Source organism: Periplaneta americana, chromosome 6 (genome assembly GCF_040183065.1).
Source record: "Periplaneta americana isolate PAMFEO1 chromosome 6, P.americana_PAMFEO1_priV1, whole genome shotgun sequence".
Taxonomy (NCBI): Eukaryota; Metazoa; Arthropoda; class Insecta; order Blattodea; family Blattidae; genus Periplaneta; species Periplaneta americana.
In genome coordinates this window covers 174,126,979-174,153,052 of record NC_091122.1, presented here as the reverse complement: position 1 = coordinate 174,153,052, position 26,074 = coordinate 174,126,979, and the positions used below count along the sequence as shown (strand labels likewise).

At 35.2% G+C, this 26,074-nt stretch overlaps 1 protein-coding gene across 16 annotated transcripts in view; it reads right to left on the bottom strand.

Moving 5' to 3' along the window:
- Window positions 1–26,074, bottom strand: part of LOC138702059 (ankyrin-3-like) — a 585,575-nt gene that overhangs the window by 44,512 nt on the left and 514,989 nt on the right. For 13 of the 16 annotated variants that reach the window (XR_011332778.1, XR_011332779.1, XR_011332780.1 and 10 more), the window contains 10 exons: window positions 17,660–17,884; window positions 15,591–15,751; window positions 12,304–12,515; window positions 11,904–12,108; window positions 8,750–8,939; window positions 8,529–8,664; window positions 6,471–6,653; window positions 5,268–5,409; window positions 2,366–2,587; window positions 184–419 (listed from right to left, as the gene is read on the bottom strand). Coding sequence is in view for 11 of the 16 variants with exons in the window: in XM_069829582.1 (XP_069685683.1) it covers window positions 184–419; window positions 2,366–2,587; window positions 5,268–5,409; window positions 6,471–6,653; window positions 8,529–8,664; window positions 8,750–8,939; window positions 11,904–12,108; window positions 12,304–12,515; window positions 15,591–15,751; window positions 17,660–17,884 (1,912 nt within the window). In the remaining 5 variants the exon portion in view is untranslated. The remainder of the gene's footprint in view (window positions 1–183; window positions 420–2,365; window positions 2,588–5,267; window positions 5,410–6,470; window positions 6,654–8,528; window positions 8,665–8,749; window positions 8,940–11,903; window positions 12,109–12,303; window positions 12,516–15,590; window positions 15,752–17,659; window positions 17,885–26,074) is intronic. The other 3 variants (XM_069829583.1, XM_069829587.1, XM_069829593.1) reach the window with 1 other exon arrangement.

Below are 26,074 nucleotides of genomic sequence, written 5' to 3'. Positions count from 1 at the left end.
CAGTCTATTGTTGCTAGTTGCTAACCGCTTGGAGCGCTTTATCACGAGATTTGCAAAAAAACACCTCAAGCTTCGCGACTGTATATAGTAGACTGTGAAATCACTATGGATCGCAAGATGACGTTATTCTGCATGCTAAAGAAGAGCTGGTCTAATCTCTCCTCATACTACTTTATACCTTACCTTCATCACATCGCTGTCGTTTGTAGCATTGGGGTCGAGATTACTGTAATTACGTCGCAGTGTGGCATCCCTTGAAGGCCCGAGTTCCTCCCGAAGGGCATCAAACCCAGACTGGTCTAGTTGAACTTTGGCAACAGCCCTCTCCATATCATCAGTCACAAGTTCCACATTGAAGACGCACTGGTTCACGATATCTTCTCTGTCTATTTTACGGAGGGCCTTCTCAAGTGTATTCCCTACATTACAAAATGTTAGCTCTGACTATGCAAATCTGCATTCCACTACAAATGCTATATAATACACAGAGTTAAAATAGCACTGGAATCTAGTCAGAATTTTAAAACGTGTGAAAAATGATGCACAACCTAGATAATCAAATTTCATTGTGTTCATGGTAATAGTACATTGCACAAAGTGTTCTCAAAAAGGTTCCAATATTTAGAGAGAAGGCAGTATGTATCAAAACAAGAAATAAAAGTCCTATAAACATGGGTCCTAAAATTAATATCTTCTGAGAAATTAGCAAATGTTTACCATCACTGTAAGACCAGCATATCTTCTACTGTGAGCTCTTTGACAAGAAACAAATAAGGAAACAGAACGCAACTGTTTGTCATACGTATTAGTTTCGTATCTGTTGAATAGCAGCATGTTTTGTTTCTTGCCAAAGAGTCCACAGTAGAAGATATGCTGCTCTTACATGGTAAACATTTGCTTATTTCTCAGAAGATATTAATTTTAGGACCCATGTTTATAGGATTTTATTTCTTGTTTTGAAGCATATTACATGCTTTGTAAATATTGACACCTTTCTTCATAACACCCGTATATTACACACGTGTCAGTAGTACATATTTTTATGCACTTTAAACCAAAATGTGATAATTAGAATTGATATCACATAAAACAAATCATAGTAATTCATAATAAATATCAAAGTCATCAAATTATATTATAGCAAATATACACCTCAATAAATAGCAGTGGCGTATACTGGTTAAAGGGTTTGGGCTACCGCTGACCCTATTATTACACAAAATATATCTAACAATTACTTTAATTTTAATTACTATGGTAAAACTAATAATACAAAATTATTACATTATGTTATATTATAAACTTTTTCTTTTGTAATTTCCTTGGGCTACCGGCTGCAAAATACGCCCCTGATAAATAGACGCTGACTTTGACAGGGCAAGGCATTTCCTTCCCCTCAACTTATACAGCCAGGGGCGTAGTTCATCCAATAAAATTAATAGAGGGGCAAGCTTCAAAATATTTCGTGTTATGGAGGAATGTATACAAAAACGTAAATATCTATTCAAATTCTTATAACTTCCAAAGTTTTAGAGGTAGGTGCTTCAAACATGGTATGTTTACTAAAAAAAAACAGCTGATTTTATTTTCCATAATTCTTAACAAAGGAAATTTAATTTTTACCAGAGTACCTAATAGTAAAATTGGATTTTCATTTCCATAAAAATTTTCGAAAAACTACAGTTTATACACCAATCAGACTTTTTTACAGTTGTTTTAAACCCTTAAGAATGATTATGTTGGTTTTGGTTTTTTGTATGTAGTTATATTTGGTTTAGAGCCTATAAAAATAAATAAAAATAAGTCCTTTTTGGAATGAAAAAATGTACATACCATATTATTACTGTATTCAATTTTCAAATCAATATTATGTTCATAACTGTTTAAAATACATGTGTATAAAATTTAATTGCCATGCAATAAGTAGTTGCTGAGAAAAATGGGTTCAACAAATTGAAAATATAAGTTAGGAGACTGTCGACTAAAGATGCAAACTTCCTGCATGGCTGCAGTGCTGCATTCTAGCATTTAAATTTTTAAGAGCACTCAGATACTTAAAAATCAAAACATCATAGGGCTTTCTCTTACACTATACCAGTCACAAAGTACACAAGCAGTAAAAACATACCGAGATACAATAAACAACACTCCATACTATTTTTAAGACTACATAAATTCCCCCCCCCCCCACTTCTGAGTCTGTTTCTCCTCAAAAATAATTCATTTGTTTCAAAGATGAACTAGGACATAACCAAAAATGTTTTTTTTCAAATCCTTAAAGAGGGTCAGTTCCTACGAAGAACATGTTAGTAACGCAACTAACTAGTTTAATTCTAGTACTAAGAAAGACAATTTTATTATTTACCAGAAGAAATGATACCTGTGGCTTTGTTGCCAGAAGACTGCAGCCAGAGTCGCAACATCACCATGGCCTGCTGGCTTACATTGTCCGGATATTCTGACTTGATGAGATTCACATCTGACGTTGAAAGTCCAAGTTCAGTAGCCAGAGGTACCCAATCAGCTCCCAGAAGGTTACTGATGTCAGACAGTCTAATGTCTGCTCGATGGATTGTGTCTGGATGACCTAATGCAATTGAATGGTTCAGTCAATGAGTGAACTAAATACTTACTTACATATCGACTTAGTTCAAATTTTAGAAATATAAATAATGAAATAATGAGTGTTGAAATTCATGAAACATAACAATTGGCTTGCAAGGCTTAACACTTTCTGAATGAATCACGAAGTTAATAACAATATCCTGTACATATGAGTAGGGACACTGTAGAACAATAAATAAAACTAGTATAATTCGTGAAGAAAAGAAAAAGTTATATAAATATGTAAATCTTGAAAAAAAGTCTGTATTTAAACATGTAAATCGTGAAGGAACTCAAAGCTAATCGTTCTTATTATAATCTATTACCCATGTTCAAATCTAAACAAATTCATCCAAATACCAAAATGAGGCTTTACAAAACAATGATACGCCTGGTATTCATTTATGGATGCAAAACATGGGTTATGACCAAAAAAACAGAAAACATAATCAGTAGTTTTGAAAGGAAAGTGTTAAGAAGAATTCTCGGACCCGTTAGAGATAATGGTATCTGAAAAATAAGACATAACAAAGAAATTTACAATAGATACAAAGATTTGGAGATTTCAGTAATAGTGAAACTCAAAAAATTAGAATGGGCTGGACATGTTCAAGCATACTGAAGATGATGAAAGAGTGATGGAACGGAGAAAAATTCTCTCCGGCACCGGGATTTGAACCCGGGTTTTCAGCTCTACGTGCTGATGCTTTATCCACTAAGCCACGCTGGATACAATCCCGACGCCGTTTAGAATCGTCTCAGATTAAGCTCCATCTCTTGGGTTCCCTCTAGTGGCCGCCCTCTGCACTACGTCATAGATGTCTATGAACGCAGGACCGAAGTCCATACATGTGTTGAGGTGCACTCAGATGAGTGACTGATTGGCCGGGATCCGACGGTATGGGCGCCGTCTTAAATCACAAAGTGATTTATTACGTATATCATATATTTTGATGTACCGAAGTACATATGATATTTCCATGCAGATATTCTGCGTCATCACATGATGAAAGAGTGATGGAACGGAGAAAAATTGTCTCCGGCGCCGGGATTTGAACCCGGGTTTTCAGCTCTACGTGCTGATGCTTTATCCACTAAGCCACGCCGGAGAGAATTTTTCTCCGTTCCATCACTCTTTCATCATGTGATGACGCAGAATATCTGCATGGAAATATCATATGTACTTCGGTACATCAAAATATATATATATATATATTGAAGATGGCTATGCAGGATCAGATATATGGCAAAAGACCTATTGGAAAACCTAGGAAAAGATGGAAGGACTCAATCAAGGAAGATTGCATGTCAGCAGCTATTGAAGTGTAGGAATTGGGAAGTGAGAGCCCGGGATAGAGAAGATTGGAGCCAGAGAATCAAGAAGGCCAGGGCCCGTTTTGGGCTGTAGCGCCGATGATGATGATGATGAAATCGTGAAGGAAAAGTTTGAATTTAAACATAACAGTCACTTTATCAATCAACGTGTTCAGTAAAAGTAATTTGTTTCTGTTGTCAGCATGGCATGGCTTCATTCAAAGTTAATCCAGAGAGAATTTCCGCTGGCTGTGTTTTTTTTTTAACTTGGTTATTTAACGACGCTGTATCAACTACGAGGTTATTTAGCGTTGATGGAATTGATGATAGCGAGATTATATTTGGAGAGATGAGGCCGAGGATTCGCAATAGATTGCCTGACATTTGCCTTACAGTTGGGGAAAACCTCGGAAAAAACCCAACCAGGTAATCAGCCCAAGTGGGAATCGAACCCGCGCCCGAGCGCAACTCCAGATCGGCAGGAAAGCGCCTTAGCCGCCTAAGCTACACCGGTGGCTCTCTGGCAGTGTTAAAACAGGATACCTTTAATATGAAAAACTAATATCACGTCGCAGATTTCTTTCTGTTAACAATTTATTTCATGGACGAAATGTCTCTTGACACAATGTCTACGAATCTACTGGGTCATCCATATATCTCAGAACTGGAGCTGTGTGAAGTGCCTCAGCCGACAACAGCAACACGTTTGTGTGGGTAGGAGGGCAGTGGTCTGAGGGGATAACTGGTTTAGTCAAGGTCTCGCAATGCAGTTTATTCTGTTTTTCAGTGAGAGCAACACGTGACGTGACGTGAAGTGAAGTGAGAGTAATGACAAACAATAGGCCTAATTATTCTATTCCACATTAGATGTTTATTTACAACTCATATGTTCATACAGAATCTGCTAGTGCGGTCAGGAGATTATTTCAAGAGACTATTATCTCTGAGGATCATTAAAAGATAAAATGTATAAAACGAATCCACACACTTTAGACGAACTTAAGGATAACATTTGCCAAGAGATCAAATTAATTTCTCAAAGAGAACTAAGAAAAGTAATTGGTAATTTCATAAGATGTCAGAAATGTGTTGAAAACGAAGACAGGTAGTTCCAGTGACATGGGTGAGTACATAACTTTTAAAGTGCATTAGAATTTATTAGGCAGTCACTCTAGCTTGCTAAACAGGCTCTCGTATTGCCTGACAGCTTATCGGCTGAGCAGGACCTCTCCTCAGCTTTGATGCTGAGATATATGGATAACACAGTACTATCCAGTCAGTGTGCAATAAGCCAAAACACACTTAACTACAAACACAAATCAATATTTTGGAATGTCAGCGCTACTTACTGATACCATCTCTCAAGAAACTGTAGTTCTTCTCCAACTCCAACAGGTCAGGTTCAGATGGTCCAGCTTCAGGGATAATATTTTCTGGCAGAACAATGTTGAGGGTACAGATTGGCGTCTGTGCTGGTTCACCTTTTGCAACCTAAAACAGCATTCACACTTCGCTAAATTTTGCGTAATATAAATTGTAAACAAGTTTACCGTCATAAAAGAAATTAAATTAAACTCGAATTGTTTATACATTTCAATATCAGCATAATTCTTTCACATCACGAACTTCAACAAGCAGCAGATATAGTATATTAATCTAGTGGGAAAAATATAAAAATTGACCACGAAAAGTAGAGTGCTTCTATACACAGAATGTGGCCATATGACAGTTTGTTTTCTATTGATTGATCTGTTTTCTATTGGCTGCACCATGATTGATCTGTTTTCTATTGGCTGCACCATGATTGATCTGTTTTCTATTGGCTGCACCATGATTGATCTGTTCTCTATTGGCTGCACCATGATTGATCTGTTTTCTATTGACTGCATCATGATTGATTTGTTTTCTATTGGCTGCACCATGATTGATCTGTTTTCTATTGGCTACACCATGATTGATCCATGCAGCAGGCTTTTGTATGTGTTTATACATTGTGATCTGCTCTTATCTTACGAAATTTCGTCATAGAATAAAGATTATTTATGTTTAAATTTGTTTTGTTTGCAGTGTTTGTTTATTATTTTAACTTATAGCAAAGAATGTCTAATTTATTTTCATGCTAATAGAAAGAAGTACTAATAAGTTATCCTAGGATTGAAGTTCTGTTCTCCATTTATGAAACTTGGGTTCTTTCATGAAGATAATAATGTTATAACTTCCATAATTATATTATTACTTATTATTTACAATGCAAATTTCTGAGTTTAAATTATGTTAACAATACAATTTGAAACAAATTAAAAAAATAGTCGATTATGAGTGATTTGGAAGGTGATAGTGATATGTTTTATGACGAATTAAGTTCGGAAGAAGAATATAATTTTAATATGAGAAGGCCGTCAAAGAAACGTTCCAACAACGTAAAATCCCGAACTAGTTCTGACATCATCCACAACTGACGCATGCGTCGAAAGAAGTTCGGAACACATTCTGAGCTGCTTGTTGGAAAAAACTTATCATTTCCTTCGTAGCTGAACAAGAATTTCACGTACCTTAGGTTCCCGCATGAACAGTATCCTTCCAACAGTGTCTTCATCCTGATCTTTGACCCGGACAGTGAAAGGAAGGCGATTCTCTTTGAACGCACGGAAACCAAGCTGAAGCTGGTCACCTGACTTCATGACTGGGATTAAGTTACCCGCAAATTCAATGAATTGAGGCTTCCCTTCCAACACCTAAAGTACAGAGAAAAAATATTAAATCATTATTGTTCAGTATTTCAATTCTTTTTCAAACATGTACAACATCATATAGATATATACATGTAAACAAATATATCTTGAAATAAATTAAATTAGGTACATTTCACTCAATATTTGGATTCATTTATAGATTATTTAAACGTACAAAGAAACAGAGTACGTACATTATTGCGTAATATGGTGTACTATTACAGTAAGTTTCGTAAAATAGTTATGAATAGGGAATGGATTTCTAGTTCCATATCTATTTTGTTTGCTATGTCCTAGACTTATATTATTCAGATATCTGTACGTTTCGTGTACACAGGACCCCAGATTAAAATTCTATAGGACCTAAAAAAAGCCTAAACGAACCTAAACTCTTATAAATGCCTAAAAACTCCTTTTAGTATTTTATGTATATTTAAAATAAAGATACCAGTACTAAAAATGCAAAAATACCCAAAAATGCTATTTAAAACGGTAAAAAAAAAGTCTGAGAAATGAACACTGCAAGTTAGTTCCATATTAGTCTTAGAAGGGGAAGAAAAATAGGTTGCAATATCCTGAAGTGAAAGTCATTTCATCAATGAAGGAAGTGTTTATGAAGGTGCCTTCACATATGTTGCTATTCAAGAACATGCTACCAAATGTTCCTCTACCACCACAGCCAGTGCCGACCAGGTATGGCACTCGGGTGGAAGTCATGATCTACTATAAAGCATAAAGTTTGCTCCAATAACTTCTTGCGACGTAGAAAGAAGCCTTTCCATTTACAAGCAGCTACTCAGGGACAACCGGAGAAATTGACCATGGAGAATATAGAAAAACATATGCTGGCGTAATGCTACAAACAATATAATCCACACCTGTGGAGTAAAGGCTAGCACGTCTGGCCGCGAAACCAGGTGGCCTGAGTTTGATTCCCGGTCAGGACAAGTTTTACCTGGTTGAGCTTTTTTTTCTGGGGTTTTCCCTCAACCTAATATGAGCAATTGCTGGGTAACTTTCGGTGCTGAACTCCGGACTCATTTCACGGGCATTATCACCTTCATCTCATTCAAACGCTACGTAACCTATGATGTTGATAAAGTATCGTAAAATAACCTACTAAAAAAACAACAGTAAGATCTGTATTCTACAAATTGTATTTTCTTTAATCAAATACAGTCCCTCTCGTGGGTATTCACCTTGTCGTGGTGAGGGGGCTTAAACTTGTTGTTTAAGCTAACAAGTAACAAAGAGGTACCCATATAAGCTGCATTACCACCAACGCAGTCAGACTATATTTTTCACTCTACAGTGGACTACAGTGGACTTTATGTTGTCAGCAAACAGCTGGATACATTAAGAAGATTGATTGATTAATCAATACAGTATTGGAGAAATTGCACAAAAAATAACGACTTCTTTGTACATAACCTGCATCTAAAATGGAATATTTACTAGAATTGAAATTATTATTTGTTAAGTTTATATAAATTCCTAAAAGTCCTAAACTGGATTTTATAAAGTCCTAAATTTCTTCTTTTTAGCACCTAGAAATCCATACTCTAGTTAGAAACTAGCTATCTCTGAAAAGCCACATAAACTAGCAGCAATCTTAAATACCTACTGAATGTTTCATAATATTGGCTTATAAAAGTGAAAGTATTTACCCATACAAACATATTCACAATTATTGTGATATTTACTTCTTAATATATCATTCTCATGATTTATCTTGTTTCAAGCACTTTTACACCATCATCAGTTTATACTGGCAAATATTATAGAAAATCTTAGTAATATAAAATTAAGTCATTATCAGATCTTAGTAACATAAAATTAAGTCATTATCAAAGACAAAAGAATTAATATATCTCATACCTCAACATCTCTACTCTTAGCAACTTCCGTGAAGTGTTCCTGATGTTCTAATGTCTTGTCCTCTTTGTCATCAGTCATACAGAAGACCCTCAGCCGCGCCTCCATGACATCCACGCGTTTTGCAAAAACCACAAACCTGATGACCATGATAACATTAACAAATGAAGAAACATTTTAAGACTTACTTAATATACAGTATTATTAAATGATCTTCAGCTTACTTGGCCATAAAAGGTGGATGTGTGGCTTCTCTGTACAGCTCAGTTGCCATTTTGGTTGCTTCAGCAATGTTGCGACAGTCCATCAACCAAAACCGTGCAGAAACCGTTGTCGTGAATGTTACACAGTCCTTCACAAACGTGAGTGGCGTTGAACCAGTTACATCTTCCCACTGGGCTCGAGTGGTGCCACCTGTTAAAAAATAAAGTAATGAGGCATTGCAAAACTTCAGTAAAGATTTATCAGTAGTTCAATTTTTAATTTCAGTACAAAGTTATTAGCCTACAAGTTTAGGTAATGCCAATGTTTGATTTCGGTATATTTTTATTATAATTTAGATGTAATAAATTTTTTATTTCAATATAAATTTATTACAAGTTCAGGTATTGCCAATTTTAAATGTCAATACCGATATATTAGAAGTTCAGAGATAATGTCAATTTTTGTTTTCAATATAGAACATGAAAGTAATATGGTTGGTTGTTAATGCTCGGCATATTGGAGTTTTTCCATTTGCTTTCTTGCATCCCAGCATCATAATGACAAAGTTGTAGCTGTTAAATTTTTACAGTTTTTGAGGTGTGTTATATCCATTACAGTATTATCTTTTTTAAAAGTAAACAATTAGGAATATGAAAAATATTAATTTTATATAGATGGGCAGCCAAACAATCATGTCCTGTACATAATCGAAACTTTCATTCATGGACATTCTGGAATTAAATTTTTACTTATTTACACACTCATGTATTAATTTTTCACGTATTTCTTGATTGATAATTTTCTCTCTTCACAGGTCTTAAGAGCGATGATGATTGAAATTTGTATTTTCTACATTTTTAAAGCTACGTCCTAGAGTTTTTGTACACCATAATCATGGTGTGATAGATAATGATGTGGTGAAGTTTCATTTCTGTAAGTCAATTAGTTTCTGAGTTAACAAAAATATTCCGAAAAATATGCATATTTCAAAATGAAATGTGTCGCTCAATTTTTGAGTAAAATATTTCAAAATTTTTTTTTTTTTGCACGACCAGTGGCATATTTAGAAAAACATCACGTAACAGTCTTCCTGTATCTTTACTACAATAGGGGAAACAATTTTTTATAACCACTGCATACCTAAAAATAGAAATTTTCCATTGCCACTATAAATATTTCATTTTTTATTTAAAAAAATATTCATTTAATCATAAAACTCATCACTATTTTCTTAACCACAGTGTATAGAACATGCGGTAAAAATTTAATGTTCCTATCATCAAAACTGTAAGAACCTTTACACTTCGAACATGACAAAATGTGCTGTAAGAAAACAGCTTGTAAAATCTGCATGAAATTGAAGTTCAAGGATGCAGGCATTTATATATTGCGTAATTTTTATGCTTTCGAGTGCTGCAGGACATTGAAACTTGCTCAACATATAAATGAGATTTGTTTTTTTTTTTAATTTCGTTTAATATTTACCATGCCCCATAACATATAGGCATATTACATGGTTTATTGAAACTTGTTTATCACTTTTGTGTTCATTGGTGTCCCATTGTCTTTTGCTTCACTGTTTCGTGATTTTGTTGATGTTCATTATGTTTCTCACTTTTGAATGTTCACTATCACTATCTTTGATTTTAATGATACTAGTTCTATTTGCACTGCTTATATATATCTTTTAGTAATTGGATTTTCACTATCACCATATTTCAGTTAATGAAATTAGTTCTTTTTACACTAGTTACATACATACACTTTTAGTAATTATAATTATAGTGTTTATAATATTATGCTTATTGAGTGTGTACATAAATAAGATTGTTGATTCATTTTTTTTTAATAAGAGAACGAAAATGCGATTTTTAACTAAAAATGACCTAAATTTCACCCACTACACTGCTTAATAAAACAACATAAAATTATAATAAGAAAATTTCATTAGCTAACTAGACTAGACAGCAATTCGGAAGGTGGACGGCTACTAGATGCGCCGTAGCCTGTATGGGATGTGACGTCACAAGCTTGAACAGGAGAACCAATCAGAATCAGTCAGTAACAAGTGCTTCTCCAGGTACTTTGTTGACGTGTGAGTGTTTTAAAACATCGAATAAGTAAAACTAACATATACTGTGTATGTGTAAGATAAATAAATGGAAGGAGATACAATAAAAAGACAAGTGCGACACAGGCAGGCGCGGGAAATAGTGTTTAAGGTTTATAATTATTTTAAAAACATTAACGAGCAGAACTCTGCCAGGCATCATGGTGCTGACTGCAACGTTGCCAACGCGCAGAAGCATGTGGTGTGGGTTTGCGAACCGTGCAAAGAATTGTTAGTGAAGGAAACAAATCTTTTAATGTGAGCGGAACTGCCACGTTTCGTTCTCCTGGAAAACATCCTCGTCGTGAAAAAACAGTCTCTGAATTAGATGATTTTAATAAAAGTGTGCTGCGACATACAGTATTAGATATGTACCTTCGAGAATCCGACTCTGAAGAATCTGACGGGACTGGTGAGGGAATCAGCGACTTCGATTGAAACCAGATACTGAATATTTATTAAATCCTAATTTATATTAAATGTGACCGCAGTGTGGCAATATAACATGGTACTCGTAGTTATTGTTTTAGGGTATTTAACCAGCTAAAATAATTTGCGCCTAGAAATAGACCTAAATACAATTTCTACTTAAATAGTGTATCATTTTTCTAGTAATACACCGTATACATTTCGTATTAAAACTGTGTGATAACATAATAATAATAATAATAATAATAATAATAATAATAATAATAATAATAATAATAATAATAATAATAATAATAATAATACCGCACATAAAAGTCTTAAAATTTGGTATAAGCATTATTAATAGAACGTAAGATTTGATAATGTTCTGATGAAAGGTTTGTCATGCTTGCAGTAATCAATGGCTAAGGTCATTGTCTTTTGAAAATTGAAATTCTCTCCTCAGCTACTTTTATTGCGCGCGCGTGTGAAGTACGATGTGGTAATGCTGTACATTGCCTTTCTCTCACTATCTGTCTCTCTCGATGCAAACGCTAGCAGCCGACCGCCTTCCAAACTGGCGTCTAGTCTAGTGACTACAGTTTTGACACTCTTTATGTAGAATATTCGCTGACTATGCTGTTCCCATAACTCACCAGTAATGCTGCAGAGCAATCTCAACGTTGGCGCATCCCCTGAGTACTGGTTGATCATGCCTTTATTTGCAGCTTGAGGTACAGGGATTGTGAGAGTGATGGGTTTGTGGAATTTACGTCGGCGAGGCTCTACTGTAACTATTGGTGACACTGCAACTCTATTACCCAACAGTTTCGCTGCTAATTCAGCTGGAATGGGTTGTGCCTGAAATGTAAACAATTCATTGTACAACAAATGAAAGATTCAGTAAACAATAGAACATTATACAACATTTACCGCGAATCATGTAACTGTTGTACACATCTACCATAACTACACGAACAGTAAATGCATATTTCAGTATGTCCTGCCATATCTTTAGTAATAAGTTCGAAGGAAGCATTAATAAAGCTGTTTTACCTGGATTCCAACCCGGATTTTCTTTGTAAGAGCAGATGGTGGGAAAACTGCCTGCACTTGAGGTACAACACTTGAAGATACCATTCCTCCTTCCGGTCCAATAGCATGCACCTCTTGCCTCGTCCGAGACACGACAGCGAAGTAATGGGGGAAATCCACCGTCAGAATACGTGTGATCCGGTTTGTGTGGAGATCTTCCAGCTGACTCATTTCTATAAACAGGTACAACACATATTGTGTTCAGTACTAAAACATTATTGGAAACAAAAGTTCTATGTTATTTTGTAACATTTGCCAAAAGCAAAGTAGATAAAGGAAATTTCGATATAATAGTCAATATACGTGGTACAGTCATTAAGTTCTAAGACTTGACGCCTGGAGGGTAGGCTCCCACAAGAATCTGGATGTATCACAAGATGCTGCATAACACGACGTACATTTAAACAGAACCACATCCTCTCTCAAAATAGTCTCCGTTGGCTGTTATGCATGTTTGCCAACGTTGGTATAGCTGCTGGAAGCACCGTTGAAAGATGTTTGCAGGAAGGTCCCGTATGGCTTCTCTTGTGGCAGTCATGACCTCTTCGGAAGAATGAAATCTACGCCCACGTAAGTTTGCTTTCTTGCGAGGAAAGAGAAAAAAATCGCATGGTGCGAGATCAGGTGAGTACGGAGGGTGTGGAAGAACTGTTACCTGTTGTCTTGCAAGTTCCTCTTGGACAAGGACAGCGCGATGTGCAGGGCGTTGTCATGTAGCAACAGCCAATTCTTTGTACGCCATAGCTCAGGTCGCTTACGGCAAATTGAATCTCGTAAACGGCCAAGGATCTCTTTGTAGCGGGTTTTGTTCACAGTTGCACCTTCTGGGATGAATTCCATGTGAACAATTCCATTTGAATCAAAAAACAGTTCAAGCATCACCTTGCCTTTTGACCTGTCTTGTCGCGGTTTTTTCTGTCGTGGTGATAACGGCGTTTTCCAGGTGGCGGATTGTCGTTTCAGTTGCAGATCGTAAAGGAAACACCAAGTTTCGTCTCCAGTTATTATCCGGTTGAGAAACGTCGGATCATCGTCAGCACTACTGATGAGGTCACCACAAATCGTCATGCGATCATCACGTTGGTCTTGCGACAGGATTCGTGGCACACTGTGCTGGGTAACACGAGACATGTTCAGGTCATCAGACAGAATTTTGTAGCAAGTACCATGGCTGACCCCTACTGTTGCTGTGATATCGTCTACCGATTGGGAGCGGTTAGCACGCACCAACGTTGCAACTTCTTGGATCTTGCGTTCAGTTCGAATTGTTTGTGGCCGACCAGTACGCACATCATCTTCCAAACTGTCTCTTCCTTGCAAAAAACGTCGGTGCCACCTAAACACAACACTGCGACTCACTGCGTCCTCGCCGTAAACTTGCTGCATCATTTGAAACGTTTCGGCAGCAGTTTTGCCTAATTTCTGGCAGAACTTGATGTTTGCCCGTTGCTCAAACTGTGACATCTCGGGTTCCGACGTGTGCATTCAAATCACCGTCACAACAAAGACCGTAGTTCTGCTTACAGTGCATGCACTCAACTGTCTCTTGTTGGGTCGAGAGACTAACTGACAAGGTATCATACCATGGCGCCACCTATGCGCTATAGTGCACCAAAACGCCACTATACGCTCAGTATTAGAACTTAATGACTGTACCACGTATACAAGGTATCTAAATGACAGCTGTGAGCAGTATGAAATGAAGATACCATCCCATTGAGGAATCCTGGGAAATGAGAATGCGGATGCTTTAGCAAAGAAGGGCAGCACTGCTACTTACAGACCTGTTACTAAATCTACGTATTACTCTGTGAAAAGATTTATTAAATCTACATACTTAGACTTCAACAAACAAAATTTGATAACACAATCTCAAGGGAAAAAATGGAACTCTCTGCATCATAATCCACAGTTAATTCCCGATTTATCACGAAAATCGTCTGTAGCTGCATTTAGATTGGCAACAGGCCATGACTGTTTGGCCAAACACCTGCATAGAATTGGAATATATCAGTCCCCTAACTGCCCACTGTGCAACTCAAACCAAGAAATGGATTTGGAACACCTCAAAATCTGTGCTTCAGTGGCTGGCCATGATATCTTTGAAAAATATTGGAGTGCAAGAGGTCAAATGACTTTATTGTCAAACGCCTGGCATTAGAAAACAACATGAAGATAAATGTCAACAAGACGAAGACCATGGTCATAGGAAGAAAAGTAAAAAAGGTAAATTTGCGAATTCTAAATGAGGCAGTAGAGCAAGTGGACAGCTTCAAATACTTGGGGTCCACTATAAGCAGTAACATGAGCTGCTGCCAGGAAGTCAAAAGAAGAATAGCTATGGTCAAGGAAGCTAAAGAAGCATCTCCTGCGGACCTCTGGAAAAAGAACTAAGGAAGAGACTAGTGAAGTGCTTTGTGTGGAGTGTCATGATATGGGGCAGAAACATGGACATTACGACGACGTGAAGAGAAACAAATAGAAGCATTTGAAATGTGGATATAGAGAAGAATGGAATCTGTGAAGTGGACATTCAGAAAAAGAAGCTGTGTTGGAAAGAGTGGGTGAAGAAAGAATGATGCTGAAACTGATCAGGAAGAGGAAAAGAAAAAGGGATTGGTTTGGTCAATGGCTGAGAAGAAACTGCCTACTGAAGGATGCACTGGAAGGAAGGTGAACGGGAGAAGAGTTCGGGGTAGAAGAAGATATCAGATGATAGACGACATTAAGATATAATGTTCAATGTTATGTTTTATTTAACGACGCTTGCAACTGCAGAGGTTATATCAGCGTCGCCAGATGTGCCGGAATTTTGTCCCGCAGGAGTTCTTTTACATGCCAGTAAATCTACTGACATGAGCCTGTCGCATTTAAGCACACTTAAATGCCATCGACCTGGCCCGGGATTGAACCCGCAACCTTGGGCATAGAAGGCCAGCACTATACCAACTCGCCAACCAGGTCGACATTAAGATATATGGATCATATGCAGAAACTAAGATAAAGGCAGAAAATAGGAAAGATTGGAGAAAGCAGGGTTTGCAGTGAAAGACCTGCCCTTGGCAGAACACTATGAATGATTGAATGTTATTATTAAATAAAATAAAATAAATAATATGAAATATTATATACACTAAATGAAAAGCAATGGATTAAAGAATCGTTTCATGACTTATTTCAGACACACTTGTCCATTTCCAGTGTAAATAAATACATATACGAAAAATTCCTATTTTAGGAACACGTACCTTCACCCTCAAAGCTCTCGTTGAGAACGTCTTGAACTGCCTCCTCGCTGGCATCGAGTGTGTGTTCCCGCCAGGTATCACCATTGTCAGACCTCAGAATCACAATCTCCCGCTCCTTTCCTCGAAGTGATGCAAAATGTGGTACCTCGATTATTACAGGTCTGTCAATGAAGTAATATATTTTTTAAGTGAAATAAATAAATATTAATTGGACTTAAGAGCTAAAATACCATAGAAGTTACAGGAAATAACATAAAAACTCTACATTAAGGAATGAAATCTAAGACTGATGATGTGTCAAGAACTTCAGTACACATGAAGAGTACAGGTACTTTCATGTCCCTTTTGTTTCATACATATGAAGACTAACAAGTTATTACATACAATCTTAACTGATGTATGATCAGTACAGGATCGAAATCGAATAGCTATTCATTTTGTCTGGCATGTGTTAAGCTTACTTCAGTAAGTATCTATTGATTTATTGATTCATTCATTTATTGATTGCTTGATTGATTCATTCATTCATTCATTCATTTATTGATTGATTGATTCATTTATTTATTTTGCAAATAGCTAGTACATGACCAATGGAGTCATTGACTACAAACAAAAAACCGTAATAAGAAAATGTTACAGATAACTCAAATAACACATCTACATCCCGGCTTTCCAATAACAGTCGACTTCGAAGGAGGTGTGGAGGGCTGGACAATTTCCCAGGTGATGATGGTCCATCTCTTCATTAAGATTGCAGAGCATACAGTTTGGGGAATGCATTATCCCAATGTGATTTAGGTGTTTGCCCAGTGTATTATGTTTGGTAGAAAGGCGGAATATGGCAACTGCTGATCTTCTAGGTCCATCAACAGTCTTTAATATTTTGTTTCCCAGTGGTGTTGAGATGATGCGTCATTTAATTCTTGATAGAATTTAGCATTTTTAATGTAATGGGGTCAATTTGGATTAAGAGCACTTATATTTACAAATATGTCACACCCCACCACTGAAGTAATTCCCTACAAAAAATCCTTGGTCCTCCCAAGGGGATTGCATGTTGGGCTAACAACCCAACTGTGTAAAAATGCATATTGTTACGTATATTTCACAAAATAAGTCTCAGATTGGAGATGGAGGTTGACAACTGGGAAGACTTGGCCACGAACAGAACAAAGTGAAGTCGACATGCTCCATAATGCCTAAACGATTGATTGGTTGATCAATTTAGAAGACCAGACCTTATTTGATTCTTTAACAAGAATCTTTTAAGTACTTTTATGCTCGACCATGCCGAAATGTATTAATTATACACCTGGTAGCAGCCCTTTAATGGACCTCATTAAAGTACACCTATTCATTAAAGTTCAGGTGTTCCACCAATCAGAAAATACCATTGTAGCAATATGAAAGCGCAAATATCGATTATTCTCGGATATGCAATCGAAAGACAACAATAAATCAATAAATCACCTATATCTGAAATAAAGTCAGTTCTGTTACTATAATAATTAGCGTTAATTGTAAATAATATTCAAATAAATTCAATTTGTCATCTCGTTTTTCAATGTCTAATTCAATTTCAAGGTTATATCAAGATTAATGTTTATTTTACTCTCTATATTATATCAAGGTCAATGTCGATATTTGTTTCTCGGAAAAAATCAATACTTTCGCGTCTGTGCACATCTCACAATTTACGAGGTACTGCACAAGGTCAGTTCTGCTCCTCAGTCAGATAAGAATAACATGAATACTTATGAATAATTTCAAGTTAGAAATATGGTCGAGCATAAAAAGTCGTATTAAACTTGCCTATAATGGTAATTAAGACGCTCGTATGAAAATTATGAAACTCGCGCTCGTTTCATAAACATACTCGCGTCTTAATTACTACCATTATAGGCTCGTTGCATAATGTACTATTATATAGAGATTATAATGATGAAACTTCGCAGTCAAGTCTTTCTAATTATGATAATTCAAACTATACTTTCACAGAGAAAAATTAGTCTGAAGCCTTTATTCACTAGTCATACTGATGCTAAGCATATAAAACGCAGAAGTCTTACCCAAGAAATTTCGCTCCTACAGGACCAAGCTCCAGGATTCTGCTAGCAAGAGCTTCACCTTCCATAAGTGGTGGTGGGTTTGATAGCTTATCTTTGCGGAGATACCTACAGGTGACTCTCATTGGCATGGCAGCTTTTCGTGGAGGCACGATCACACGTACTCCTGAATGCCTGCAGCCTCTCATAGCTCCTCCTCTTGCATCAACAAGGAAACTCACCAGGAAGCTGATGAAAAGACAGAACAATGTTCCATTAGTCAAGGAAGACAATGTGAGAAAGCTTTTATGAGAAAACATGGATGCATTGTTTAGTGAGACAAGGCATTTCCCTGTACCAGTTATATTAAACTTATAAATAGCTATTTTATTTATCAAAATGTGTACACTACACTACTTCTAAACTAAATTATAATAAATTTAAGTCTAGAAAAATATATATAAATATTTTTATGTAACACACAAAATAATTAACTGACATACAAAAATCATACATTGCAAAAAGAGGATGAGTGGTGATATTGGTTCTCAAGGCCCGCTCCCACTTGGTGGAATCGAATCGAACAGAATTTCTCTTCACAATGTATTTGAATGGAAGATAGCAGAAAGTGGCGCATCGAATCGAATCGTACAGAACAGAATTCATGAGCTAGAATATTTATTCCACTGCCGGAATAGAATTTCTTGTTTCGGGTATGATAATAATAATAATTTATTTAATCTGACAGGATTAAGGCCATAAGGCCTTCTCTTCCATCCTACCAGATAGCACATATAAATACAAAAAAGAAATACAAACACTGATGAAAATGATACAAATTAAGTTAAAGCCCTATAGAGGGTCAACAGAGTCAAAAGTACATTATAGAGCTCTCATCGAGCTAATACAACAAAAAGAAAGAAAACAGATCATAAGTTCTCGTGAAGCCTTCGTGAAAAAACAAATGAACCACATCCATTCTTGGCAGCTTAATTTGTTTACTATTGAAAGTTATTGCTGAAATAGTACGTATACAAAAATAACAATGTAATATGAAGGAAGAAAAATTAATAAATCTTGTGCAGAATTATCCTCTTTTGTATGTCAAAACACAAAAGAACTGTTTGGTTCGATTCCACTAGATGTGAGTGGCAGCAGACTTTTCGTTTCGATTCGGTTCGATCCCGCTAAGTGGGAGCAGGCCTTCAGACATATTTCTTCATCATAAATATTATGGATAATTTAATTTAATCTGCTTTATAAAATAAATGTGTTTACATTGTAGATTTCTGTAAATTTGAGAAGTCTGAAGCATTTGATTTTCTGGATGACAAAACTTCCTACCACCAGTATGCAAGTTTCAATAGCATTTAATATAAACAAAAAAACAATAACTTTAGAGCATTTTACTAAATAAATTATTACTTACATGAAATAAACCTACTTACTATGGAAAATATTTTAAAGAAGAAATATATATATCAGATCATCTTCTAATAACAATGCAAGGATTTAAGTAAGCTACGGTGCTATAACTTATTTGTGTAATACATATTTTTACAGAGAAAAATATGGTCAACAGGTTACTTAATTTAATGCGTCATACCTCATACTAAGTTTGGTAAATACTTTTATATCTCCTGGATTGAAGTTACCAACGTGTTAATGTAATTATTACCTGGCAAAATAAGTTGCTTACACACAGGTCTAACCACTACAGTGTCACTTATGGATTGCAACGTAGTCATGTCTAATAATAGTAGCCTAGGTGTAAGAGATCAATATTTCTCAGTGGTCACAACAGATCGAAGAAAATGTGGAAACACTATGTACAGGGTTATCCAATATAGTAACACAGAAGAAGACAGGACAAAAGAATTCTATAAAATAAAGGAACAGAAACAGCTATTTCCATCATCTACCGTCTTTAAAAGACTATAAACAAAATCAGACAAAAAGATCAAAAAGAGGAGAATAAAATATCAGCACCAACTGATTTTAAATAAATATTCAACAATAGTATCTACAATAAAACAGTTAATTAAAAATAGCAACATTTCTTTCTTTCTTTGGGTGTCCTCTTCAATTTGCCAGGTAGTAATTAACTGTCAAATATAGACTTCTAATACACAAATTATTTTCGTTATACAGGGTGTAAACAATATGAACTGTCAAAATTACACAGGCTGTCCATCTCAGTCTACTAAACATGATGTGTAGCAAATTTTGTTTTTTCTTCTATTTTTGTTTTTAATTTCTGAAATACGATGTTTTTAAGATTGATAGTAATCTAATTTTTAGTGTTCGAGTAAATGTGAAGGTCATTGTCAATGACTGAGTACCCTGATATGTGAAAAGTGCAATGTCAGTGATGGTCCGAAGTAAATAATGACAGTCTGTTAACCTTTCCAAAAATGTTACACTCACAGATAACATTTTTTCTAGGGAAACCATAAAGGTCACATAAAAATTTTATTAGACTTTTTTGTTCATTAGTTTGTGCTCTTACCACCAGTATTATTTTCGCAGTTTATATCGTTTACATCCTATATAGTGCAATAAAAGACTATTTAGGATCATTACTGAAAATGAAACTTTTATAATTTCACCCAAAATAAGAATACTGTCAACACTTAAAATTCTATAATACCTAGATGAGAAAATCTGTCCAATAATATCCATTAAATTACTACAAATGTTGTTACAAATTTAACAACACAGTAACAATGGAATACGATTCTTACTTGCAGACAATTAAAATGATTAATAATTAACCAGAGGTCACTAAGTAAATATATAATTCATACGGAAAAATGTACAAATATATTCTCATAATATAAAACCCACAAATTTCTATACTTAACTGTATTTTGTACCTGTGTAATTCTTAAACATAGAGAACATAACTAAACAAATATTTGTACACATGTAAATTGCCTTGCTAAAGCAAAAGGTCGCATGTGCAAAAATTGTGTTTTTGAGTTAAGAGGTATAATGTGCTTATAAGAAAAGTTTTGATTCATACTACTAAGCCAGAGAGTTGTAAAGTTGTAAGTGAAATTTAAAGTACCAGTATCTATAAAAACTGCCTGTATGCTAGGCAAGCACATAACCTCTTAAAACATAATTTTTGTAGATAAGAACTTTTGCTTTAGCAAGGCAGTATATACAACAGAAGATAGTCTACTTTCTAACACTATCACAATCATCACAACGATCACAACGACTATTCACATGCATACACTAAACAAAAGCCACAAAACCCAACATATTATTGCAGGAGAACAGATATCCAACATTAACCTTCCCCTGTTGAAGTGTTATAACAGAAACACAAAACCGTTTTTTTTTTATATTAATTATGTAACATTCAGTAGTGGTTTCGAGTAGATATGTAAAATATATCTTTGCATAACTAAGTCTGAACTACTAGCATTTACAATAATAGTGACAAAATTGTTATGAAGATATTTGAAAACTGAAATGTAGTGATGTTGGAAACCATTGCTGTATATACAGGTTTGTTCTAAATTAGGTACGTACAAAAAAAAAGATATTTGAAGAACTGTAGAAATGCGCACAAATTCTTTCAACATTTTTTAACTACTGAGCAATAACACTCAGTTTTTGTGTATGTATGTATGTATGTATGTATGTATGTATGTATGTATGTATGTATGTATGTATGTATGTATGTAACTCAAGTATTGTTTTTTTTAATATCGTATTTGTGTGTACAATGTCATTTCATGTTTATAATACAACATTCTTTAGGATGAAATTGTTGCAGTTTATTTTGGGATTTGCAATTCATTTAGAATAGGCCTGTATAACTATAAAGTGTGAACGGTCGGATTACAGGAAGGATGATACAATCTTAAATTTTTACTAAAAACAGTCTACATACTAAGAACACTAAAACATATGTCACTATACAATTTGCTCACGAATTAAACGTAACTACAATGAGTAAAAATATTACTTTTCCAATAACTGTAGCAGGGACGTACACAAGGGGTGAGGGGTTTACCAGGTTTGAACCCCCCCCCCTTGAATTTAAAAAAAAAAAAAATGACATATTTAGATTAGAGTATTTGTGTATTCATAATCGTTTCCCCTTCTCTAATTTTTCACTGTCAGAGTAACAAAATCTACATCGACATAAGGAATAGTCTTCCTACCCCTTCTTCATTACAATCCCTATGCTTGGTGCTGTGGCACATTCGAATTATAACAATGATATTTTTATTATAAAGAGACCTACCGCCTAGTACCGGCCTTTTAATAAAATGACATTGACACAATATGAAATTTAACTTGTTGTGAAACATATTGAAAAGGTTGTTTCTGCAGTGCAGGTGTTGTTAAATATTCTGCATTGTCGATTTTAAACTCATTTTAAGAGCAGTATTCACATGTTCGTTAGTTTGAGTTCTGACTTTATTGTGAAGCGTTTGTTTCACGTTATGTGCATTCGACAGTTCATATTTTTAATATAAACTTCACATTATCATTCCAGGTTCTTTGATGTATCTAAGTGACCGCAAAGCTCAGTTTTACAATTTTTTAGCAAAAAGTCATATAGCGATTCTCGCGAGATTAGTGAAAATTTCACATTGACAAATGTTTCTTCACAGCTTCAGCATGATGATGATATCGCGAACGTTCCGATTATGATGATGATGATGATGATGATGACGACGATGATGATGATGATGCACAACATTTTAAATACCGATAATGTAAACTGTAAACAATTTTAATAATGACTCTCCCCTTGACAAAATTCTGTGTACGCCACTGAACTGTAGTAAAGATTACTGTCTCACATGATTGCAAAATGCCGAATTTACTGCAGTTATTTTTTCTATTTGGCCAATACTAGTATATCAAATGATGATATACAATCACAAATCTTTCTATGTTAACTTCCATGTCACAAATAAAATAATGTAACAGCTATAGTGTAGTAAATAATGTTTTGTAAGATACCGTACTAAGAGTAACTTCCTTTCCTAACTAGAATATTCATTGTTAAACTAATGAAGATAAAATAATACATGAAAGTTTTCTTCTAACGTCTGAAATTTTTATGTAATTATTTAAATGTTCTCGTAACTAATCAAGAAATTTGAACACATTAAACCAGCAACTTATATTTACAATAATACGATCAGTGATTTAATTCTATGCTTGACTTACTCCACATATTATTATCAATACACGACAACGTAATACACCTAACCAATTTCACCTTAATCATACTATTCAAAATTTACATCAATTTGAATTTTTTGTACATTTCTTAACTCACCAGATAGTCCTTTGCATCATTGGTATGTACAACATAATGGAAAATATATACACACATGTTTCTACTCGCAAAAAAACTGAAGCTAAAATTACAGCGCTTTTTAAAAGAAAGCCATGAGAGAAACATATTATATATAAGTAACAAGATATGAAAAGTATTTTTAGTAGGTTTAAGGGATAGAAAAATAAGCACGTGTTTTTTTCTTTTTATCGTGTCAGTACAGAATTGAATCTCTTTTTCCAAGCATTTACGTTCATAACTTTATTAACACTGAATAATGAAAAAGAGTGAAATCCTTAGGGACAATTTATATTGTTGTGGTATGTACAAAAATAAACGCATAATATTTTCACTAATTACTTTGTTATAAATAAACAATTCCGAAATACGCAGCTTTAAATTTAAAGTTATGCCAAGCATCATGAAGGCTGCTTACAGAAAAGAAGCTTGTGGAGTATGAGAAAACAGTACCAACTACTTAATGTTTTATTATTTACAACAATATATCTCAACTCTTCCAACAATAACATAATAATGAAGTTGAATTTCTCTAAACTCTTTCAATACCGTTGATTTTGTATTTTTAGTTAATTGTTAAAGTAATTAATTTAAAGTGTTATCCAATGAACGAAGATTTCTTTGTCATGCAAATCTAGTCTTTCAGGTAAGGCTCCCTGTAAAGCAGATTAGAATAATTTCAAGGGAAAAATTGTTCTGGGGCCGGGTATCGATCCTGGGGCCTCTGGTTGAACGTACCAGCGCTCTTTCCAACTGAGCTACCCGGGAACTCCACCCGACACAGTCTCAACTTTTCCCTTTATATCCACACAACTCGCGTGGGCTGACGAAATGCCAGAGATCCACATCAAGTGCACACAATCTCTGTGTGACTTGGAATTGTGGTTTTCTGTTAATGTACACAGTGACATATATATTTAATATATACGTCACCCACATCGAGTGCACACAATCTCTGTGTGACTTGGAATTGTGGTTTTCTGTTAACATACACAGTGACGTAACGTACACACAGAGATTATGTACACTCGATGTGGGTCTCTGGCATTTCATCAGCTCACGCGAGTTGTGTGGATATAAAGGGAAAAGTTGGAAAGAGCGCTGGTACGTTCAACCAGAGGTCCCGTGATCGATACCCGGCTCCGGAACAATTTTTCCCTTGAAATTATTCATTTCTTTGTCATGTTCGTGACTTTATACATTTCTTAATGTTCAAACTTTAAAAAATAACATGCGAGTACTTCGCAATGCTTTTCCATAATGTCTCCAAAACAATGAGCTGAATACTTTTCAACTGACAGAACGATGTTCGACCTCCCTCCATCCATTATTATTTGTGATGAATGAAAAAGCTATTGTTGATAATTTTTAATTACTTTTTTATACAGTAAGTAATTCGATTACCTCTGCAATTCATTCAACTACTGCTCCATTACTAAATTCAACAGTTCACCTCATCAACATTTGAGTAGCTTCTCCAAGAATATTAACTAAATAATTGTCCTATAATTTCGCATTCATTCTTTTGTATCACTTTTTTAATTTAGACCCTATGTGCAAATAAAACAAGTGAATAAAGAATTTTAAACATGATTAAAATATATATTGCTTCACTTTTGTTTCATTTAAAGAACCGAAATTTTACTCAATATACTACAATTTATTACAAAAATATATGTACACAATTTAGGCCGTACAAATGCTGTAAAAACTCATCATGAATTTCTACGATTTTCCATGTTTTGAAGTCAAATGCATTCGAAAGCCATGGCACCTTATTCATTCGTAGATGACTATTCTGAATGAACATGTCTCTTCGTATTGCTTTTTATTAGAACAGTTTTAATTGAAATATGTAATTTCAATGCACAGAGTGAATTAAAGATGTTAATGAGTTGGAAAGATTTATGTAACAGGTCACTTAAAATAAAATTCTGGTAGTTCTACAGAATGAGACTAGTGGTGACCAATGTAGGTGCTCTTACGAAGCAGTGTGCGCACTCACGAACATAGAAGAGCAACAATGACATTGTAAGCAAGCAGTCTGGTTTGTTGACGCTAACGATTTGAGTGGGACTATCTCCTCTTGCATACTGCACACCATAACTTACAGCATGTGTACAGCGAAAGTGCTCTTGCATAAAGAGCACATGTTGGCCACCAATGAACTAGACCAAAGAAGGCACAGTCTTTTCTTTAATCATTTATATGTGGTTTTATTTTCCAGAACCCAATACTTTCCACAGAATAACCTAAAATTGTTCACCTGTTGTACATAGTAATGAATGGATTTATCGTCACCATCTGTCCACAAAAGACTTCACGAGAGAACAGATCATCACTTAAATGTAAAACACGGATTGTTATGTCGAAATACGAATTCCTTTCACAATAATTTCTAACAGCACTAAAAATGCTTTCTTGCTGGTGTGGTCCAGGCCCCCTAACACCCCACTGTCCAGAAATTTGCACCTGGATCTCTCGAGCAAACTTCAGTAATTAAATTACATTTCTCATCAGCACATACCATGTTCACTGAATGGTTAACATATCTGTCACTGCCTCCAGAGGATAATGGATCAAAGTGAAGATTCATTTTTGAATAATTGATTAAATGGCGATCTTACTCGTGTTAATTGTGTAAGCATGTGCGGCTTACAGCTGTTTCGGTGCTTCTTCACACCATCCTCAGAGCCTACTAGATCTCGGCATATCTCGAACTTCGCTGCCTGTTGTGTGGGTGCATTCGATTGTTGAAAAGTGTTGAAATGTGGTGTCAAATAGTGTGTGTGTTCTGAAATTGATCTGTGTGTTGAGAATTTGATTAGGGTGTGTTTTATTGTGTCTGTATCTTTCATATTGTTCTAGTGTGTTGACTTTTGGTTTTTGGGTTGTATGTGTAGGATTTCCATGTCTGTATTTATGTTATTGTATGTGTGGTTAGCATTAGTTATGTGTTCGGCATATGTAGATGTATTGTGTCCTCTGGTTATTGCTTTAATGTGTTCTTTGTATCGAGTTTGGAATGATCTGCCTGTCTGTCCAATGTAGAAACTGTCGCAACTATTGCATGTGAGTTTGTATATGCCTGTGTGGTTGTATTTATT